This window comes from Thermobia domestica, chromosome 12, assembly GCF_964235325.1.
Source record: "Thermobia domestica chromosome 12, izTheDome1.hap1.1, whole genome shotgun sequence".
NCBI lineage: Eukaryota > Metazoa > Arthropoda > Insecta > Zygentoma > Lepismatidae > Thermobia > Thermobia domestica.
Window position 1 is genome coordinate 74658968 of NC_137465.1, and position 21945 is coordinate 74680912.

The 21945-nt window shown below is 35.2% G+C and overlaps 1 protein-coding gene across 3 annotated transcripts in view; it reads right to left on the reverse strand.

The window, feature by feature from the left end:
* The window catches only part of c12.2 (von Willebrand factor A domain-containing protein c12.2), a 1756568-nt gene that overhangs the window by 273766 nt on the left and 1460857 nt on the right, over window positions 1-21945 (reverse strand). For all 3 annotated transcript variants that reach the window (XM_081733805.1, XM_081733806.1, XM_081733807.1), the window contains exon 18: window positions 1040-1245. In XM_081733805.1, coding sequence (XP_081589931.1) covers window positions 1040-1245 — 206 coding nt within the window. The remainder of the gene's footprint in view (window positions 1-1039; window positions 1246-21945) is intronic.

The window sequence follows — 21945 nt, forward strand, 5'->3', positions numbered from 1 at the left end:
TAAACATGTGATAGTAGTAACATTTAGGGTTGAATTTTCTTTTTCTTCGGTAATGAATTTTCAGAAATCGATTATGCCTATAACTTTTCTCAAGAAAAACTCTTCACATGAAATTGAACTCTATCAAAAAAAAAAAAAAAAAAAAAAAAATGGTCGTAATGATAGGATTCAAAATCAGGCGTTCTATCTTATAAAGTACAAATGTGTTACCTGTCTCGTTATGCATCTGTTAGGCTTGCATTTAAATATATTACAAATTACTGTTAAAAATAACTATAATGATAAATTTTGAAGTGTTTTTATTTATTTATTTATTATTTAAAATGGCGGAGTTAAGGCATAACCTTTTCTTCCACTCAACCATTTACACTTTTTTCTTTTACAATCGGATCTCATAATAGTTTTTTTAACGACAATAAAAAGGATATACACACTTAGGCAACGTTAAAGAGTTACAAACATACAGAACAATACAAAGAAAATAAAACATGAAAAGTGAAAATGAAACTTATTACATATAAAATAAACACTAAAATAAACAAGCGACAATGCTGAAGACATGTTAAACTATACAAGGAGGGAGAAACAAAGAAATCAATCTTGATTATATATAACATATAAAATACATTCCTTTGATTGAATATGTATAGATAAAATGATGGGCATACTGAAGTGATTGTGTATAATATATACATACATGCACATGTATCAGAAAGGAATAGAAAAGAAAATAAGAAGAAATACAAAGAGAGAAAAAAAGAAAAACGAACAAGGAATACTTTCGTGTGTAACAACTTTTTTTGTTGTTTTTTTTTTTGTTTTTGTTTACTGAAGACCTTCATTAGAAAGATATTCTTTAAGCCGACGTTTAAAAGTCAACACTGAGCCAGAGTAGAGTTTCTGATGCTTTTAGGGGTGTCATTCCAAGCTTTGGTGGCAAATAGTGTGAAAGTGTTAATGGAGATCTTCGTCAAAAGTTACAACGTTATAGACAGTACGAATCTTAGCATTACAGAATAGATGTATCTTAGTGGCCTACCTGAAGATGTTTAACAATATTAACAACTTCACGTGTGGAATACGGGTAAGATATAAGTCCTTGGTCGGCAAGATCTCTTAATTCGCCGAAAGCCTTCACCAGTATTTTCAGTGTCTTTTCAGGTATATCTGGTCCATAATTCTTCAGCAGAGCTATTTCCGATTGTTCACTTGGATTATCAACGGCGTGGCAACTAAATAAGTCACCTATAAAAACAATAATGATGATAAATAATGTTTTTTGTCAGCAATATATTCTTTTTCTTCTTAAATTCCTTTAATTTCTTTCTCAGAACAGTTAATGTATCAGATAGTGTACTTACATCTAAAAGCTGGAAAACAAATCTCTAAAGCTAAATGGAAAGACATGTAGGAAACCTAATCCATGGTTCTTCTGCAATATTTCAAAAGACAAAAGTGTTTCAAAAAGTTTCTTGTTCTTAAATTATGAATTAATTTCATATCTTTTTCCCCATCTTCACACACATAACTTTCTCATTTTCAAGTTTTGTTTCACAGAAAACCATACTGAAATCAATCTATCCACTCAGACTTACTCACAAAAATTTACAAATGGAAAGCCATTTTTGAACATAAAGGAGAACCCATCTTATTGACTTAAATTATAGTATCCTAAATGGATAAGCAACTTAATTATACTAAAAGAAATATGAATTAGTAAAATACATTCAGGGAATTCAATAAATCCAAAGTATGGTTAGAACTCCTTTCGATTTATTTTCCATTGGAATTTGACAGGATATTCTCTACAAATTCCATAATAATTATAATAACAGTCTTTGTGCCATAAGAATGAACACAAATAGTTTCGTACTCGCGAAACTTGGAAAAATGCATAATAGAAATTCATAAGCATGCAGGATGATCTTGTACAATCGCTTAATATTGTTATCCAACACCTTATTGAGTGACGACTTATTGTATCTATAACAAGCTTGTACAAACATAATTTTTCTATACTAATTGAGTGTCTCCATTATATCTATTCAATATATTCTCTCCGTACAGAAGTTTTATGATAGCTCAATACTTAAGCGTTCAAATTTATTGCCAATTTTAATATATTATTGTAAACACATATAAAACATTTCGTACATTAATTTAGCCGAATCGTAAAGGTATTTCAATTAAGTATAACGTTGTTTGTCATGGTAACTGAAAGAATATAATGCTACTGTGATTTATCTTAGTGCGAGAGTATTGAGCATTATTATAGAATGCATAGTGAAAGTATCAGGCTAACTTAATTATAATTACTGATATTTTTCGAACAGATTATAAAGTCCAAAAAGCTGGTACCCAATTTCAGCAAAGTAAATCCCCCGCGTTCAGCAATTTCGCATATTCATAACAATAAAAACATACATGATCATTTCAACTCCACTTATTTCAAAGCTGCAATCTATTTTACAAAGTTATTACGGCGTAAAATAAAATGTGGCTTGTGGCTAGTGTGAAAAATATGTTCATACATAGAAACTTCCAATTTTCGCCAACTCAGTTGTATCTGACTCCAAGCAAAAGCAAATATGAAGCAAAAAGAAGCAAAGAGGTTGAAAAAACGTTAAAAGGAGGTTCCAGATAGCGGAAAAAATAGTAATATGTTTTCGGTGAATAACATGCGAATGCAATGTTCGTGCGTTCAAACACTGTACAAGGATAAGTTCCTTTCTTCTTGCGTGATATTAAGTTAATCCGTAGATTGAGAACATTTCTCTGAATACCTACCTTGCCAATTGAAAAAAAAATCTATTAGGAATGAATATCATACCAATTGCGAATTTAAAATGTTATAGCTGAAGACAAAGTATTAAGTTCATCCTCTATTCTGTCATTATATGCTGATCCCTAACATGAAATCAAGCAGTACTTTTTTTTTTTTAACAAATAGATCATTTTATTTGTGTCTTGTTATAGACCTCATCTTGAAATGGCAAATTATAGCTTTTGTCAGGGGCATAAATAAGGACCCACAGACCCCGCATTGCGGTGGGGCCTCAAGCCATCAGGGGCCCCCAAATCGTGAAGTTAGACATGGAGAAGGGGCTCCACTCCACGCTGTCTGCGGGGAGGCCCCCAAACCTTTAGTTACGCCACTGGCTTTTGTATAAATGAATTAAACAATTATAACAAGCCGTGTATGTTATCAATTTCTGATGAGGGTGCTGATCTTGTATTAAAACTCAAGTACTGTTTCGGATTGAACTTTAAATTAAGCCCCTGGTGCTGGAAAGGGGTGTTAACTTTCAATTTATTAAGCGATCAATAACAATAATAATAAACGTAACACAGTGACAAATATGACACAGCAAGTCGTAAACAAGTAGAAGTAATATCGAGTAGAGGTAAATGAGAATTTGATAATAATACTTGTACGCTCAATAGTGTACACACTTGATTTCAAAAATTAAAATCTTACTAATGTATATTAGACGAATGCATATTCGCATATAAATTATAATTTAGACTACATAAATAATACATTGGTTCGGCTAGGACTTCTTCATAGTTTAACAAAACAAATTTATATCATATTCATATTTTTGTCCGTTCTGAAATACTAATGAAAAAAAAAAAAAAAAAAAACAGACATAATACACAAAATTCATTTACCAAAAGCAAACACAATTTCTGCTTTTATTTCAAATGTTCGATCCAAACTAGACTGTTCTCTTTGCTGTTTCCTAATCCATTACTATTCCGAATTCTATTTAATCAAATCTGACAGAAACACGAACATAGGTATTTCAAGCAGGGGTAAAAGTGAGAGGGAACGCGTAGAACAATGTCCCTCCACCTCCAAAAATATGCACGATGTTACCCAGTTCCTAAACAATTACAATGGGAAAAGATACGCAGGGGGACGGCGTGACGTCATGTCGCTACCTACAGTCCCTCTACCTTTTCAGATCCACTTTGACTCCTGACTTCAAGGACAATAGCCGAACGTCTTACAAGTAAAGGGTCGAAATTGACGAAGCGAGTTGTGGGATGAGACATAGTGCACCTGATAGAGGATGTGAAAATATGTGTATGTGCAAAATTATAGCGGCTGAGCGCCATAAGAAACGGAGGGGAAGGGGGTCAAAGTTAGTGGGAGAAGGGCTATGCTATGTTATTGAAATACATTAAATAAACTGTTGAATCGTAAAAATAGTGAAAGATAGACAATGTAAACGATGGTAGTTTCACATATTGGCAAAAGAAGAATGGGCAGAGTAGATCACGAACCTCCGCCGCCATCTTGAAATTCGCCATTTTGAAATCTGTGATATTTTTGAAATGGAACGGTAGTCATGTGATATATCAATTAGGGTCAGCACATTCTCAAAAAGTCAAATATGAACTTTATTGATCATTGTCTGCACTTATTTGGAAGATTTAAGATCATCTTTATAGTTATTTACGAAAATCGAGGAGAGACATATTCGTATCTTGAAAGTTTGGATTTTCACGAAAACACATGTAAGTTAAACATATCTACAAGCCAAGAAAACTAACAGTGAAATTTGATATCCAAGTTGAATATTATTACATTATTATTTATGACATTACTTTCAATTTCCTTCATATAGTGCTGAAGAGAACTGTTCCGATCTGGAAGAACCGCTTTCACTTTTTTCTTGTGCTTTTGGTCGAAAACAATGTGGAGTTTATATAGCTACCTCTTGTTAAATCACATAGTTACTAATATAGACCATAACACAACAAAATCTGATAGACTGGAATACAGTTATAACGTACTGTACGTAAATCATTATATTTTCCCCCACTTGCTATATTTGTCACTCAACTTTCTTTGTCCACTTTCGTAAGCAATAGCAACTTGTGATGAGTGTAGCATATGATATCTAAATAAAAAGTGGACTATTGCAGTGGAAAACAGCAATGAAGTTGAAGCGGAAAATAAGTTATCGAGTGAGGTGGCTTTCTCGAGTGTCTATTGTGTCGCATTATGTTTGATCGGTTTGTTTGAAATATGAAGCCTTCAATTATTGTAACAATGTTGGTTACGAATATCGAAGAAGAAGAAGAAGAAGAAGAAGAAGAGAAGCGGTTCTGTTCTCGCCTCTCCTTTGTGATAATGGTTTTGTTATCTACAGACACTTCTATAATCGCTTCGGATCGTTCTCAGGACGATGGATATCAAAGTAATCATACTCTTGGCCTGATCTGTGTTTCTATTCAGCTTGGGAATGTCTCTAAAAGACAAAAATAAAATGTATAACGCGCTTAGAAGTTGTTAAGCAAATTGAATTTAATCTTTATCTTAAATACAGAGGAAGAAAAATTAACAGCGAGTAGAAAAACTGAAAAAAATACATATTATTCAATACTGCGTACACAGACTACATACAATTCTTTCTGTTATTAGTTTTTCTATCAATTTAATTTTTCCTGGTAACTTTGGAAAAATTATAATTTATTTTTTTTACAAATTTGAAATTAATATGTTTGGTAAACCATTTCACAAGCTCCCAGTTGGTATTCTTCAATATAGCTGAAAAAAATGGGCTGAAAGTCCTTATATGATTATGTTGATATAGACATAGTACATAAATTCAGAATAACCAAGTATACAGTATGTTTCAAAACAACACCGACAAAGTTTGGGAGGTGATTCCTGACACCAAGATAAGACAAAAAGTAGGGCTACAGACCAACCTGGGTGCACAAATGCTTCTTTTCGGAGATATAGGCTGCCGAAAACATGAAAAAAAAATGAACTTTGGAGGTCCATAGCTCCAATACTATGGGGCCTACTGTAGTCGGGTGAAGACCACTTAAAAACTAATGTGTATCCTATCCAAAAGCACATGTTTCAGAATCCTAAGGTACTCAAGCAATATTTTTTATAGAGAGTTTGACTACGGCCATATAATTTGAAGTACTCACCAACTACCTCTATAAAAATTGTTGCGGAAGTATTGCAGGATTCTAACACATCGATATTTGAATAGAGCACACAATAGTTTCTAAGGGAAGTCTTGATCCGACTACCGTAGATCCATTAGTTTTGAAACTATGAACCTTTAAAGTTCATATTTTCATGTTTTCTGGAGCCTACAACTCTGAAAGGAAGCATTTGTGCACTCAGGTTGGTCTACAATTTTTGTCTTATTTTGGTGTCAGAAATCACCTCCAAAACGTTGTCGGTGTTGTTTTGAAACACCCTGTATAATTATAACTCACGACATTCCTTTAAAATAGCTTAAGATAAATTTGAATATCTTTTTATTATGTAATTGTGATTATTGTCTAATTTTTTAAAAAAGATATGAATGAACTATATGCAAACAAGTCGGAGTCTTTATAATTAAGAAAATGTCCGGACATTTTCATAATATTTCCTTTAGGGTTTTTATTTAAGGAAATTTTCCATCGTGGAGATTATATCCGTTGCTTTACGTCATTTCAGATTTTTTAAGAAAATGGACAATAAAATTTAGATTGGGCATTCGGTAATGAGAGATCATTGAAAAAACCTTACCAATTTCAGCAAACATATGCACACATATTAGCAACAATAAAATTTCTTCTTTACTAGCAATCATAATGCAAAAAACTTTAATAGTCTGGCGACATTTTTTGAAAAGAGGTCTAGAAATTGAGTCAGGCACGTAGCAAGAATTTGGTAAAGGGGGAGGAGTCCGTGACATGAAATACTGTAGTCATTATACTAGGGGCTCGAGCATTCTGAACTACTTTACTGGAACACATACTGGGTCGTTTAGCCAGGATTTCGTAATGGAGGAAGACCAGGGGTGGCATGAAATACTGAAGGCCCAGGAGGCACATAACTTTTTTTGTTTTTATTATTCCGTCAACTACTGTCTGTTCCAAATGACAGGTTAAAGAAGCAGTAGAAAACTCTTTCTAAAATAACATGTTTGATATTGCAGAGAAGCGATGACGAAAACTTGTAATAAAAAAATGTCCACATTATTACAGAATGGCACCATGCTTTCGAAAGCTTGAAACTTCTCTCACTAGTAGCAGAAACTCTGAGAATCCCGTAACTTTGCTAGAATCAAATTCCGTGACTTTTCCAGGATATTCCGTTCATTCGCCACCATGTATTGCAAGTAATACAAATCTCCTCCTAAGAAAGAGTAACCGAAAGCTACTCTAGCTTTTCATTTTTAACGCTGATTCTACTTGTTCTCGTTTCTTTTTGTTTCATCCTTCCTTAATTTTTTCATTTATGGTTTCAGGAGGGGGTCCGGACCCCCGGACCCCCCTTGGTTGCGTGTCTGAATTGAGTTACGGAGTACAACATGTTACCGAGTGCCAACTGATATATTTTGATTTATGAGTCCCTAGGGAAAATGAAATGGCTTGTTGGCATTGATTTTTTTAAATTGTCAGGAGTCGCCATTTTGTAAAGTGATGGCAGTTGTCAGAAATACACTACTTTCTCTGTAAATACGCATGAAAGGCGCTCAATATATGCATTTTTAATATGCCTATATGTTTGCATGATATGACGTTGTATAAGTTTGGACAAATTATTTAAAATGTGATACTAAGACGCATAAAATATATTTTAATATGCGGAAATATCAGCAAGAATTTTCAAAATGGCCGTCGTATTTTTACTTATTAACCTAGCCAAGTTTGATATCAAACAATGTGTTTAAAGGGATGCAAAATTCAATGAAGATGCTGAAAATGAAGCAAAAAGCATGTGAAACAAGATTATAAATATTTTGTTCATCAATTTAAAATTATGCATTCAGTTGAAACCCTCACATGTTGCTCTATTGAATCAATTTCAAATAAAAGCCCTTTCTCCGAAATCGCTATTATAGCACTGTGTGATGATCGTATGCATAGCAGCAGTGAAATAACATGACTCAAATGAGAGCAGATACAGAAGATACACTTAATAGTTAGTCATGAGTATAAATTGTCGCTTTACGATTATAAATATTAAAGTTCTTTATGCTTTAAATTATTTTTAGGTCCAATATTCTTAATTGAAAATGGAACCAGCTATTGTTTCATCTTCTAGAAAACGAGCGCATACATCTCTGAACTGGAAGAGGTGCGTCATGTGCCAAAGTGAAATATGTAATTGTCTTAGCAAGCTTGGGGAACAAGGTGTCCTGAAACTGAAAGAAGGTGTAAAGGATCGTATCAAGTATCATGACCAGAGAAATGTAGGTATTTTTGATAGACTTGAAGAAATTGACTTAGACAGAACACTACCCTGACAAAGGGGTGGCGAAGGAAGTGGCGAATAAGAAAACGCACGTACAGGAATTCAGAAAATGGTCGTACGTATTTGTTTACCCTGTATGTTTCGGTAAAACCATTAGCTATATCGGCTCCTTTCATCCGTGCGGAGCTTTAGTAATTCCGGAAAATGCTCAAGGTTAAAGCTAACCATCTCAATTGTCATTTATTGGCACCTGACTGCTTGTCAAAAGGAGGTTTTCAAATATGAATTCCCTCAAATATGAATTTTCTCAAAACATCTTTTGCTCCGAGGGAAACACTTGTAGCTCATTAAGAAGAGGTAGTTACTACAAAATTAAAATGTGCATATGTGCAAAAAAGAATAAAAGACATACGTCTAGAATGAATCACCATTAAAAAATTTGTTATTAGTAACTAATTTGCTACTTTTCGAAAGGTATCTACAGAAAGTATTTGTCACTGCGGGAAAAAATCATATAAACTGCATATAATTTATTGAATTTATAATTTTGCTTTTCTTGTTTTCAATCTGAATAACTCAGTGTGCTACAATACCAATTTCAATAAACTGCGTACATATGTTTTGATTTTATGGTTGTGTGATTGTGTTTTCCATCCGAATAATTCAGTGTACCAGACTAGTTTTCAGGAAGAAAAAGGTGCATATACTAAATATACTGTAGTGTTTTTTTTAGTACTGTGTATTGTTATGATTACTCTATATACATTATTTAAAAGTAGCTGTCGTGGTATTGCTTATTAAAATTTTACAATCAAGTAATAGTACAAATCATATTCTAAAAATACACCAATCACACTTATTTTCTGTAAGTTGGCCACCTAAGTTGGCCACTTTTCAATGGAACCGACGCTGGCCAACATAGACAGGTTTCACTGTATCGAGATATTACAAAGTAAGTTCGAGAAATGTCACAAACACCACTAACATCTGCTACCTCAAAGCAATCACATATATTAGAAGACCCACAGCTAGTTACCCGTTCACCTATGTTCAACCGTTTAACAAATATCCTCGTGCATTCTGTCAAACTGACACAGGGAAACTAAAAAAAAATTATTATGACCAAACCTATGTCAGATAGAATACTAGAAATATCAAGAAGAGATGAAAGTCTTAATTGTGAATTTATCAGGAATGTTTGATTTGATCGCAGCTGACGCTAGATACCGTTGTCGCACTGGCCTTGGCGCGGATCCTTAAAGGCCCCCATATAAGTCACTAACACATAAACTTGCACACAAAACACCACTGTGCAGAATCAAACATCACTTGTTAAAAAAAATAGAAAAGTCAATAATTGTTATCGTTTAACCACGTCTGAAATTCAGCGGCTTCTACGTACCTGCAGGATATCAACTGACCATGCATTGGAACACATTAACCGTGTAAGTAAAGTTGCAGATGAGTTGATTGGAATAACCCGGAACGATTTCGCAAGAGACAAGTGGTGTATAACAGTAAACGAACGCAGTGGTATCGTGCAGGAGACCTATGTTATGTTTGGTCTTGGTATGAAGGATGATGAATATTGGTTGTCAGAATCCAAAAACCTTTCAAAATCTAGATGCGAAAGAGATGAACGGGAGATGCGTTAGAAAGCTTGTACATGAATTTGAGAAATTCGGTGTTTTCTCTGTAAATTAAGGAAATGTAATGTCTATATCGACACGTGATCTAGCCGCACCACATATTACAGTCTTTATTATGACACACAAAAGAGGAACTTATGAAATTAAACAATTCTATTCAGGACCGATTGATGACTACACCTCAGAATTTCATGAGTATTTGAAACATATCAAGACGTTGACATTGGAGAATATTAGTGACAGGGTTCAACAGGCTAAGAAGAAAAATCAAATTAGTCACAAAATGTAGACATTTTTCATAGATTACTAGTTGCTACAGAATCAAGTCGAAATCAGCAATACATTCTCGAACACAAACTCACCCCTGTTTCATTGTCTATTACAGATTCCAAGGATGATCTTCGTACGCTATGTAGCTAGTCCGAACTCTTTCACATCTTCGACGCTAAGGTAGTGACGTTATCTCCACCATCTAGTGATGAGTTAACATGTGCTACCATAGATGGACAATAACTTGTGCAGGCTTTGAGAAGAATTCCAGGATGTCCTTCAGTGACATGGCGTGACACTTTGACGATTGTTACCGGTTGCTGATACTATAAGTAACTCTTATTTCTCAATAACAGAAAATCTAGTACTCACTTTTTCTTTCAGAGTATCAACCATTTCAAACTATAGGCATTGGCAAAGGGGTCAAATCCCACTTCATTTACTCTTGATCTTTTTGAACAATGTGACTCTTCAGGTTCTTTCATTTTTTTACTAAATATTATTGAAACTGTCTCTCAATTTCTTTCTGCAGTGACCTACATCATGAACTTTCTTTTGTAAGATATTGAACAAGATTTTTTATCTTGATGCTATAACAGAAAACAGTTCAAGTAAAAAATTGTAGTCAAAACTTTGAAATGTTTGATAGAATTTTGCTACACAAACTCTGGTTTGAGAATCCTATTCGTCCGTTTTATTCATCATGGATTTAAAAACTCCTAACAGTTCATCTTTAAAGACATACAGCACATCATTTATCCTCTTCTATAGTTCCATACCCTGTGTTTGAGACTATTGGGATACTTTTGTTGACTACAAAACGACTCTGAATAAATAATCCAGAGCATTTGTTCTTTTTGAAGACTTCGAGGAAGAAGAAGCAAGTCCCAACACAATAAAAAAAAAAAAAAAAAAAAAAAACTTATACCCTTTTCCAGTAGCGTAACTTGAAGCTTCAGTGCACCCCCAACCTAGTTATGCACCCCTAGTTTCGATATATTTTGCGACCCTGGACCTCGTGCGCCCCTCCTCCGCCACGAGGGTTGCGGGGGTGTTATTTACGCCTGTGCCCTTTTGTATAATCAACGGACTTTTCTAAAACTAAATTAAGTCTATGGGCATAAGAATGAAAATATAATTAACAAGAGGCTGCAGTTCCCTACCTCACCAACCATAACTGGAGTTTCATCGTATGTTTGAGCAACAAGTTTTCCGTATTGAAAATTAGTCAGACAGTGAAACTGCGGCACGATGAAGACGATTGCACAGTTCTTTTTCAACACATCAAACTGCATCAAAGTGCAAATTCAACTAGTAGGCTAGCGGCTAGAGTTGGAAATTTGTTGCATCGAAAGTTTTCTATACTAAATTAAAAACAAAATAAATTCAACTTAATTAGCATAAATCCTAAATAATAATAATTACTCGAATTGGAAAGAGCGCGGGCATTATCTCTGCTTCGCTCTAATTATTACTATTCTCCCTTGCTCTTGAAACAGTTCCCATATAGCACAATGTGTTTCATCAATAGGCATTTCTGTATATTTAATGACACTTCAGGGACTTACAAGATCTTTGCTCCTTCAGGCATGAGACAACCACCTAAATTTATATACTGTTTAAACAGAAATAAAATTTCATTAAAAGAAAAAAAAAATAATAATGCCCATAAGCTCAAATTAACATTCAATGAGAAACTTTATTTTGAATCAAAGTAAACCTATATTAAATTTTTGTTAGAATATCCTATGGAATATATTCTTCTTGTTCACTGTTGCTGTATTATTCAAATTTAAAGATAACGTACTAACATACAAAAGTCGTGTAAAAATGATAGATTAACATATAAATAGTGCACTGGAACATCAGTCTCACAGTAGCACGTGTTAAATGCTATTAGTATGAAAAACCTGTTATATTTGTCCGAAATCGTATGCTGTTAAGACAATGAAATAACCTTATGAATACTGAAATTACAGCCAAGTTTCTATCCTTAAGAGACCCACACACGGTCCACGGTTTGCGCAAACATCGTGTTTGCGCAAACACTCGGCCATACACGATACAACTGTTTGCACAAACTTCAGCTCAATTTTGAGTTTAATCGCGTAAGCATGTCCACTGAACATTGTTTGTTTGTTTAACGTTAATGTATAGTAGGCTATATAAATAACACCTATCCTCAGTGGCGGAACTTCAAAATCAGCCCCCCCCCCACACACACAGATACAGAAAAATCTTGCCAGGACTTATTAGGACCTATAAAACAATTTAAGTATTTCATGTTTCTTTCCAGCACAGACATTCAAAGTCAGGCAATGAATGACACCATGTAAACACAAGTAACTACATGTAATAATCAGAATATTACCGCTACTTTGAATTAGGACTATTTACTAATTGTTTAAAACTGAATATAATATATGTGAATGGAGTTTCCATGATTGTTACACTGTTATAATTCAACGAGGATATGTATGTGTACACGGCTGATTGACAGTACAGTGACAGTTCTGGAAAAATATTATGTTGCTTATTTTCCTAATGATCTTTTGATTACGAGATACATACGCATATACTGTTGTGAAATCTAATTTGTATTCAAATAAATTTTGTAATATATTAAATTTACCTCAGACTTGTAGCCAAACGGACTGTAACTGTTCCGAAAGTAGTTCTAAACTTACTCAGAAAAATAAAGATATATTTTTCCCCAACTTTGATCACACCAGGAATGACAAAATCAGGTGTTATTCCCGCTCAAAACCAGTAATCTTAGGGTAAAATAGTGCGTATAGTTTTCAACGGGAGTAACAAAAATTATTTTTCTTGATTGCGATTGAAGTCTGACTAAAATAAAACACATATAATCAGGGCCTCCTTACGTCTTGGGCCTTCCTGCCGTTGCAGAGGCAGTAGCTCCGCCACTGCCTACCCTACAGTTTTTTTTTTTTCTGTTCGTAAGATTGCTCTAATTTAGACTTTAGTCTGGCCATGTCAGCTTATGACCTTTGTCTGATCAAGTTTTTCACCCTGGCAGATGTTATTGGGTACTAGAGTAGACGAAATTTGTCGCTTGGTGTTGGTGAGCTCATTGCTTGATGAAATGACAAAGCGACTGTTTGTAACAAGCTGCTTTCAAAATGGGTCTGCAGTCATTCAGCCAAGGATTTTTTTTTTATCTTATCAACTAAAAAACAAAACCTTTTGTACGAATGCAACAAAACTCCGCGTGCTGCTATGCTCAGTGGAGGTATGATCGGTGGCGTTGTGCGCTGGAAAATGCCTGTTACGTGATGTCATGCAGATTATCAATCATGTCATTGCTGGAACTCCCGCGCTTTGGTGTTGATCCCACCCCCTTCGGCCCCACCGACGGCCGCGAACTCCAGAAACTGTTGTTACCAACATGCACGTTTGAAATGGTGCGGTGTGAAGAATGAAGACTATGTCCATTTTATTTATTTATTTATTTATTTATTTTTTTTGCTGAGAACAAGGTCACAAATGAAAATATCTATCATAACATATGCACAAATTTACCACTACTTATATTAAATGAAACATGTGTGGTCAAAAATATAAAACTATATTTACTAGTGTTTCTTCCACATCAATTATTTCATCCAAGGTCGAAATACCGGATAAATGCATTTCCTGGTCCCTCAGAAAGTCCATATGGGAAAAATACCACAAGGATACATACACGTCATCTGTTCCACTTCCAGATCTTGTACTTGCATTCATCTTCTTTAGTTCTCTTCGGTATACAGAACGAAGTGAATTGATTTTATTCCTCACTGACTCTCTGTCCGCCGTTTGATCTATTTCATTTTATTCACTAACTTCTCATATGCCGCATTTTTCAAATTTCTGTTTTTATAATCTTCACTCTTTACCTTCCACAGTTCAGGTAAATTTCTATAAAGATCAATAAATTCTCGCCAGAATTCTTGATTCCTATTCATTGACGCCATAGCGCAAGAAATAAGCGTCTGTACACTAGGCTTCCTACTCGGAAATAAAGCTCGTGTTTGCACAAACATGCCCATACACGGTCCACGTGTTTGCGCAAACATCATGTTCGTGTAAACAATTTTCGAACGAGTTCGATGTGGAAAATGTTTGCACAAACGTTTGCGCAAACAGTTCATACATCGCCACACACGGTCAAACTGTTTGCACAAACAGCCTTGTTTGCGCAAACCATGGACCGTGAGTGGGCCTCTTTAGAATGGGGAAGCAAACGAAACAGTATAGTAGAATTACTGCCCGCTCGATCCTCTACAGCGAGAGGAGAGCGAATAGACTCCTAAGCGGGCGGTGAGTAGAATATACATGTTGATGATATTCTAGATTCTCCTTGTTTTGACAGGGAACGTTCCTGCTTTTTCCTGTTCCACTCAGTCGAACGGTAACATAAGGGCTATTCCGAAAGTCCAAATACGAGCTCGCAGGATGCTTCTGGCTGTCACGCTAAAAGGTGCTTCTGGAGTGAACGAACGCTATCGGGGTTCGCGTTACCTCTGAAATCTGCGGTATCAGCAACAGTGTGCTCCTATTTGGTGTTGGCATGTTGCATTCGTTCACAATGTAAATGAAGCATAGGCCACCCAAACTTTTTTTTAAAAAAAAAAGAAACAAAAGAAAAAGGAAAATGTAAACATCTTCCCATGTCGATAATGAAATTTGAAGATATATGAAAACAACGAAAAACTGTAATATTTTTACCGTTACCGCCGGTAACAGCGGTAATATGTACTACACGTCCCTGATGTCCTTCATTTAGGGAGTACGCAGACAGATACTCAGAGAAAGTTTTCCAGAACTTAAGCACCAGTTCTTCTAGAGTAGATGTTGCATTTCGTCGATATTATGATATTTCCATTAAGACGGCACTCGAAAGAAAAGAAAAGGAACAGAAGGTTCTTCAGTTAAGGTGAATTCTTTCCCTTAATGATGACGTACCAATGGTAACAAATTGGAACAAGCTAATTTGGCAGAGGTATTATCTGAATACTTGATTACAAAATGTAAATAAATGGTCAAACGTCTACTTGTTGTTGCCAACGACACAAATGTTCTTATGCTCTTGCTCCAGTTTGCTGATCAATTCCCAAAGGAAATATGGTTTAAAGACGGAATAACAAGTCGACCTAGGTTTATTGCAGTCCATGATATTGTATTGCCTAATGAATTGATACATAATATCGCAGCCATTTATAACAGTACAGGCTGTGATACTGTTAGTCATTTCTATGGCATTGGGAAAAAGACTGCATGGCATGTTTTCAAGAATTGGCTGTTTCTCCTTGACGGTTTGGGAAAAGATGAATTGACCGAAGATACGCTGAAAAAAGCGGAGGAGTTTGTCGCCTATACCTTCGACCATCACCGCTTGTGAATATAAATGAAGTCAGAAGCTATGTTTTTAGGGAAGAAAGTAAGATCTCAAGGCTCTTCCACCAACTGCTGATGCTCTACCGATGCTCTACACTGCCACACCTAGCGAGGTCGGTACCAAGCATTTGTCCGACTGACATCTGATGTTGCGCAGCAACAACTACTTTGTATTAATGGAGCATGTAGCTGTATCACAAATTGTAAAAATCCGTACTCAAGTAACATCAGTGACGACGGCAGAGTGGGGGCAAATTGGGCGAGCGCCTCCCTGGTGGCTACTTTTGCCCCCCTGAGTGCCATCCAGACTGCCCCCCCAGACTCCTACAATCATAAAACATTCTACATATAGTATTTTATATCAGTATCATAACCAATCTCATTGTCAGATCGTACTATCTATACATTTATTATGTGGCAGATTAGTCCTCAAGCTTTCTTCTTTGAGCGTCTCGGTATGCACGCATATTTCTGTTTTCTAATTTAGCGCCTTTTCCGGTAAATTTTAGTTACAGTTCTTTCTTATGAATTTTAATTACTGTGCCTAGCATACAATAGTAGATTTGGCAGACTTGTTTTCTTCTCATTGGACCAGCTTCGATTAGAAACAAAAGGAAGGTAAAACCAATTACATAACTTGTTTGTATTTATCCAGTTTTGAAGTTTTCAGTTTCATATTTTGTTTTATTTAAAGGTTCTATACTTCTATTTCCTGAAACATTATTCTCGGCTTTCAATATTCGGAGGATGAGCTTATAACAGCTTAATTTGCGTCTACCAGGGCTTAATTTTTTGAAGGAAAAAAAAAGTTGTGTTTTCCTTTCCTGCAAATGATAATAATAATAAATGTATGGAATTACATCGATTATTTATTTAGCTCCCAATAAAACGTATTGTCAGAGTGTTGATCTTTAGTTAGTAATTGGTATGCACTAGTGCTCCCTTACTTATTTTGTTTCAAAGTACTGACATGACGTCTACCATATTGACTAGAAATGTACGTGGAGCTGCTGAAAAATTCGTAGCCCAACCCAGGAGTGCACGTGGAATTGTGAAGTGTTACTTCTACACTTCCCCCGAGAGTCAATATACTACCTTGTACAGTGCTCCAGTTTTGCAGAAGTTAAAAAAATCTGGAGACTTCCTCGCACCACTGTTCGTAACACTACCCTTATCAGATCTAAAGTTCAATCAGATCTAAGTTTGGGAAATAAATACAGGCAATAGTTAGACAGAGCTAAATCTGGGGAATAAGGATGATGTTGGAACTTTGAATTTTTCTTTCAGTTTTGTGAGTAATGTAGAGATCCTGAATTAAATATCTGACCGTTGCGGAGGCAGTCTATGAGTACGACTCCATACTTATCCCAGAAGAATGTTGCAAACAGTTTTTCAAACTACTTCTGTGTCTTGAACTTCTTGGGGCGAGGGAGAAATGAGTGCTACTACTCAATTGACTATTGTTTCGTTTCGGGATCATAATGGTACAATCATATTTCGTTCATGGTTACTATTCGTGAGCGAAATGATCAGCATTACAATAAATTGCAAGAAGACTTCTCTTAATGCCGTCACTCTTTTATTCTCCTGACAGATTTTTTGGGAACCCATTGTGTCAAGAACTTGCGCATACCCAAGCCATTCTGAATTATACTACCGACGCGTTCCAAAGAAATGTCCACAATCTCTGACACAAGTTTTACTGAGACGGTAAAAACTGGGGAAGGGGGTTGGAGCCAGACTTCAGACTATAATAAGTATATCGTGAGTTTACTATACACTTTAAAAAGTGTATAAATAATAGCTTAAATTCTTTTTGTCAGTCAAAAACTGGGGTGGCGTAGGCTGAAATGCTGCAATTTTCAAGAATAATGTCACAAATTGCATCCATGATTTCGGAAACAGTCACTGGATGTAAAGTCATCCTGGATGTAAAGCATAATTTGTTGAGAAACCGCCACGTTTGAACTAAGCCATCACTTCTTCACCACTGTATATAATGGAGGAGAGTCCCGTAGTGTTTCACTTATTTTCTCATTAATTTACTTTGGTGACTATCTTTGGTAGAACAAAAATGTTATAATAGTTCTGATCTGGATGTTCGTGAAATTCGCTGTTTGGGCACACATAATCACTTCAGAGGCCTGAGAAAGCAATAATAATTTCATTATTAATATGAAAATTTGTTTTCATTATTAATATGAAAATTTGTTGAAAACATGTTTTTCAAAACTACAGTTTCATCTTTCTACCTACTACCTACACTCCTTCTGGGTTGGATTACGATATTTTCAGCAGCCCCTCGTAAATTATATATATATATATATATATATATATATATATATATATATATATATATATATATATATATATATATATATATATATATATATATATATATATATATATACGTAGCATATAGTAGTAGACAAATTTTACTTGAAATAAGTTTATCATATAGGCCTAATATAAAAACAACAACGAAATACACAATGTAAAGTAAGTCAAACATAATAAATGTCATTTTTGGTGTGGAAAATAGCCCCCCCCCCCCGAAAATGTATCTGCCCCTCCTTTGCCCCTCTAGGAACTTACAGCTGACGTCGTCACTGAGTAACATAGTTGATTATGATGATGTTGATGCAGATTCTGATATATAATTTTTCACGGTCATTAACCAAATGAAAATATTCTTGTTTTGCATTTTATTTTTTCATGTTATTGTCTCATTAAAATCAGTGTTATTTCATATATACATAATCAGTTGTTATTTATTTGCATCATTTAAAATGTTTACACGGTATTATAGACGCTGGTGAAGTATTTATTTTGCATTTATTCACTTTTGTTTTTTAACAAAGAATCAATTATCAACATTTTGGTTTTATCACCTACAATATCTTGTTTCATATATATATATATATATATATATATATATATATATATATATATATATATATATATATATATATATATATATATATATATTTTGCTTTAAATACCTCCATTGAATTTTGCATCCCTTTAAACATAATACTTGATAGGTTAATATATAAAAATATGACACCCTTTTGAAAAATCTTGGACGCCATATTGAAAATATATTTTATGCGTTCTAGTATCAAATTTTAAATAATTTATCCTAACTTACGCAACTTCATTTCATACAAACATATACTAAATTTGCATATGTTAAGCACCTTTCATATACCGGGTGCACCATTTATAATGTCCCACCATTATAACAGAGGAACTAAGAGAGAGAGAGAAGCGAAAGTTTGCAAAAAGCAACTATAGGAAGGGGGACATCTATCCATATATTGGGTAATATCACCAGGTGAACAGTGTTGCCAACCCAATATAAAGTTATGATTTTTTAAATGGAATGACCTAAATTTAATTTCATAATTCGAATCAACAATGAAAACAAAGACGAAAGAGATGACACTCGCAAATCAGTGTTGCATACTTTTTGAGAAATAACGTTAAACATGTGTCAAATTTAAACGCCTTTAACACACGCAAGGAATGAAGTAGTAACTATTTGTGCACATTAAATTAAATACCGGGAAGAACTCTTTAAGATGACTTCAAGTTTAGAAGTATATGCTAAACAGTGTTGCCACAACAGAAGAGAGAAAAGTGGAGTTTGGAAATAGTGAAATAACTTGGAAAAGGCTCCTATTACAGTATGGTTTAAAATTCACGGAGCAAATAAGTATGTCATAAGGAGCATTGTCACGTTTATTTGAGATCGATAAGTGAAGTACTTAACGAGATATTCGGTACTTTGTAAAAGCTGAGAATTTTGTGCTGTACAGCGGTGGACACTTCTAAATGGTACACCTTAGCCGTAAATCTCCATATGGCTGTACCATTTAGAAGTGTCCACCGCTGTACAAGATGGTAACGCTGTTTCAAAATTCCCTTTTTTCCCTCTGCGTTGGAAAAATTTATAGTAGTAATCTGTGAAATAAGTTATATTCTGTGACATGCCGATTTAAAGCAAACAATATTTTTTTCTGTTTCATTAATTCTGTAATGTATGCTACGAATAATTGTTTCTTGATCATCGTAAAGACATATTACTTTAATTTAATGTCTTTCTCCTGAATATAAGTTAGAAAAGACAATAAAACGTAGATATTAATAGTTGACATAAATTAAAGTTTAAATTTAATTGAAAATACCTAGGCTAAGTTCTGTTAAATTCTTGCAATTTTTTTCAAATCATCCAATATTTACACGTACTGTTCAATTTTAGGGGAATATACACAACTCATTTTGTATTTCATTCAGCACGAAATTGACTACAAATAATTTACAAATTGTTTTTAAGAAGTGAGCTGCATTTATGGATTCATAGGTGCCGATTCCCGGCATCACTGCTGTATCACCGGACCAATTTGAATATCGAAAAAAGTACCAAAATGTACTGCATTCGATTATATTTGGTTGGATTACATTACGTTACGTGTTATTACGTTATTAGGCGTGTAGTTTTACTATACGGATTCATAATATAAGTAGTAGTAGAAATAGGAGTAGAAGTAGTAGTAGTAGGAGGAGGAACGGGTTAGAAGCCCCGCAGGGGTTCGTTGGGTTCTGTTCTCGACATGAAACGGGCAAATTAAAGACTTGCCCAAATTTTTCTGTGCATTTTACAGTCTATGGATCCGTATAATAAAACAAGTGTACCTCTCCGCGAAATAGTCCATCTGCCTCCACATACAGTGCCGCTTACAACATCAAAAACAATCAGCAAATACAACCACTTTCTTAACTTTTACTATTCCCCTTACCTGACTTTCACTCATTCTTCCTCACAAACTTAAATAAATTCTGCAATTTACCCGATAAATTTCCTAAAACTAGTGCGGCGATACAACAGTTAACCCCGATTCCCTTATGAGGATTCAAACGTTATGGGTAAAAATACAGCACGTAGAAATATGCAATAAAAGCTATAGTGGAACAAACACCAAACAACCTGTGTTATGTGGCCATTAAAAACAAGAAATGTATCTGATCGGTCAAGAAACTAAGAACCTGATGGGTGCATGAACGATTGGATCCGTATTGAGCTAGCGGGGGCCGCGGTGGCTCAGTGGTAGAGCGTTCACCTCTGGTGCATGGGGTCCCGGGTTCAAACCCTGCTCCCGCCAAGTGAACCTTGTGGTGGACAAACACCGTGTGCGTGGGTTTTCTCGAGGTTCTCCCGTTTCCTCCCACTTTCTTCATTCCACCATTTCATTCATTTCTCATAATCACCGTCTCCTTTAGCCTAACCGGCATAACTGTGGGACGTAAGACTCATAGATTTCATTTTTTTCCGTATTGAGCTAGCGAGTAAACGAGTACAGTGTAAAAAAAATGATCAGACCGGTATTGGATGGCCACAAAAAGCAAGGAAATATTTAACCAAGTCAGAGCAGGGCGAAACTAGTAGAACTCAAGGTGTTTATAGGGACCAGGCGCGTTAGCAAAGGTGGGTATCCTTGTAAACAAAATAGTGTAAACATAGTGTATAAAGAATATTCCATAGTTCTTCTGCAAACTATACGTGGCATCGTTATTCCTTAGCGCAGGTTAACTTTCTATATAACGTACCACGTTTATGCCATTTAGGCTAAGGAGGACAATGGTTAAGGCAAGTGACTGATGATGGAAGAATTGGTGGGATAAAAATGTGAAAGAAAGCGAGAGTACCCACCAACCCCATGGACATGATGTTATCCACCACAATCTTACTGGACCGGAAATCGTACCAGGGATCCCACACACCAGAGGTCAGTACGGAAAGTAAAACGGAGAGGCTTATTTTCGCTTTGTGTTGACGCAAATCATTACAAAATGAGATAATCCAGGTATAAGTACGAGGTTCATTTCAAAAATCTTGCACACAGCCCATGCACGACCGTTTCAGTGGTTTGATTAAGTTCACTTTTAGGTTAGTTTGGGTCAGAGTTTGGGCTTCACGGTTGTTTCTGTGTTTTCTCGTTTACGTTGCTGTGTTGTGAAAAATTCAGTGGTGAATCCGACTGAGGTTGGGTTATACATAATGACAAGCGTTCCTATATCAAAATCGAAACTCTATGTGGAACGATACCAACTAAAATTTACAATGCTTTGCGAGACGTTTGTGGAAATAGTATAGTGGATGATAGCACTGTATTACGATGCTCTGCTCGTTTCCGTGAAGGTCGTGTAAGCACTGCGGACACCCTTGCAATAGGCTACACCTTTGAGATTATTGTGAATGACATTTTGAGAGAGGATCGACGAAAACATAGAAAGAAAATTGCATATGAGGCCAAAATGACTGTCACTTCAGTTTACAGAATCATTACTGAGAAGCTGAAGATGAAATGAAATGGATTCCGCATGATCTGAGTAAAGAAC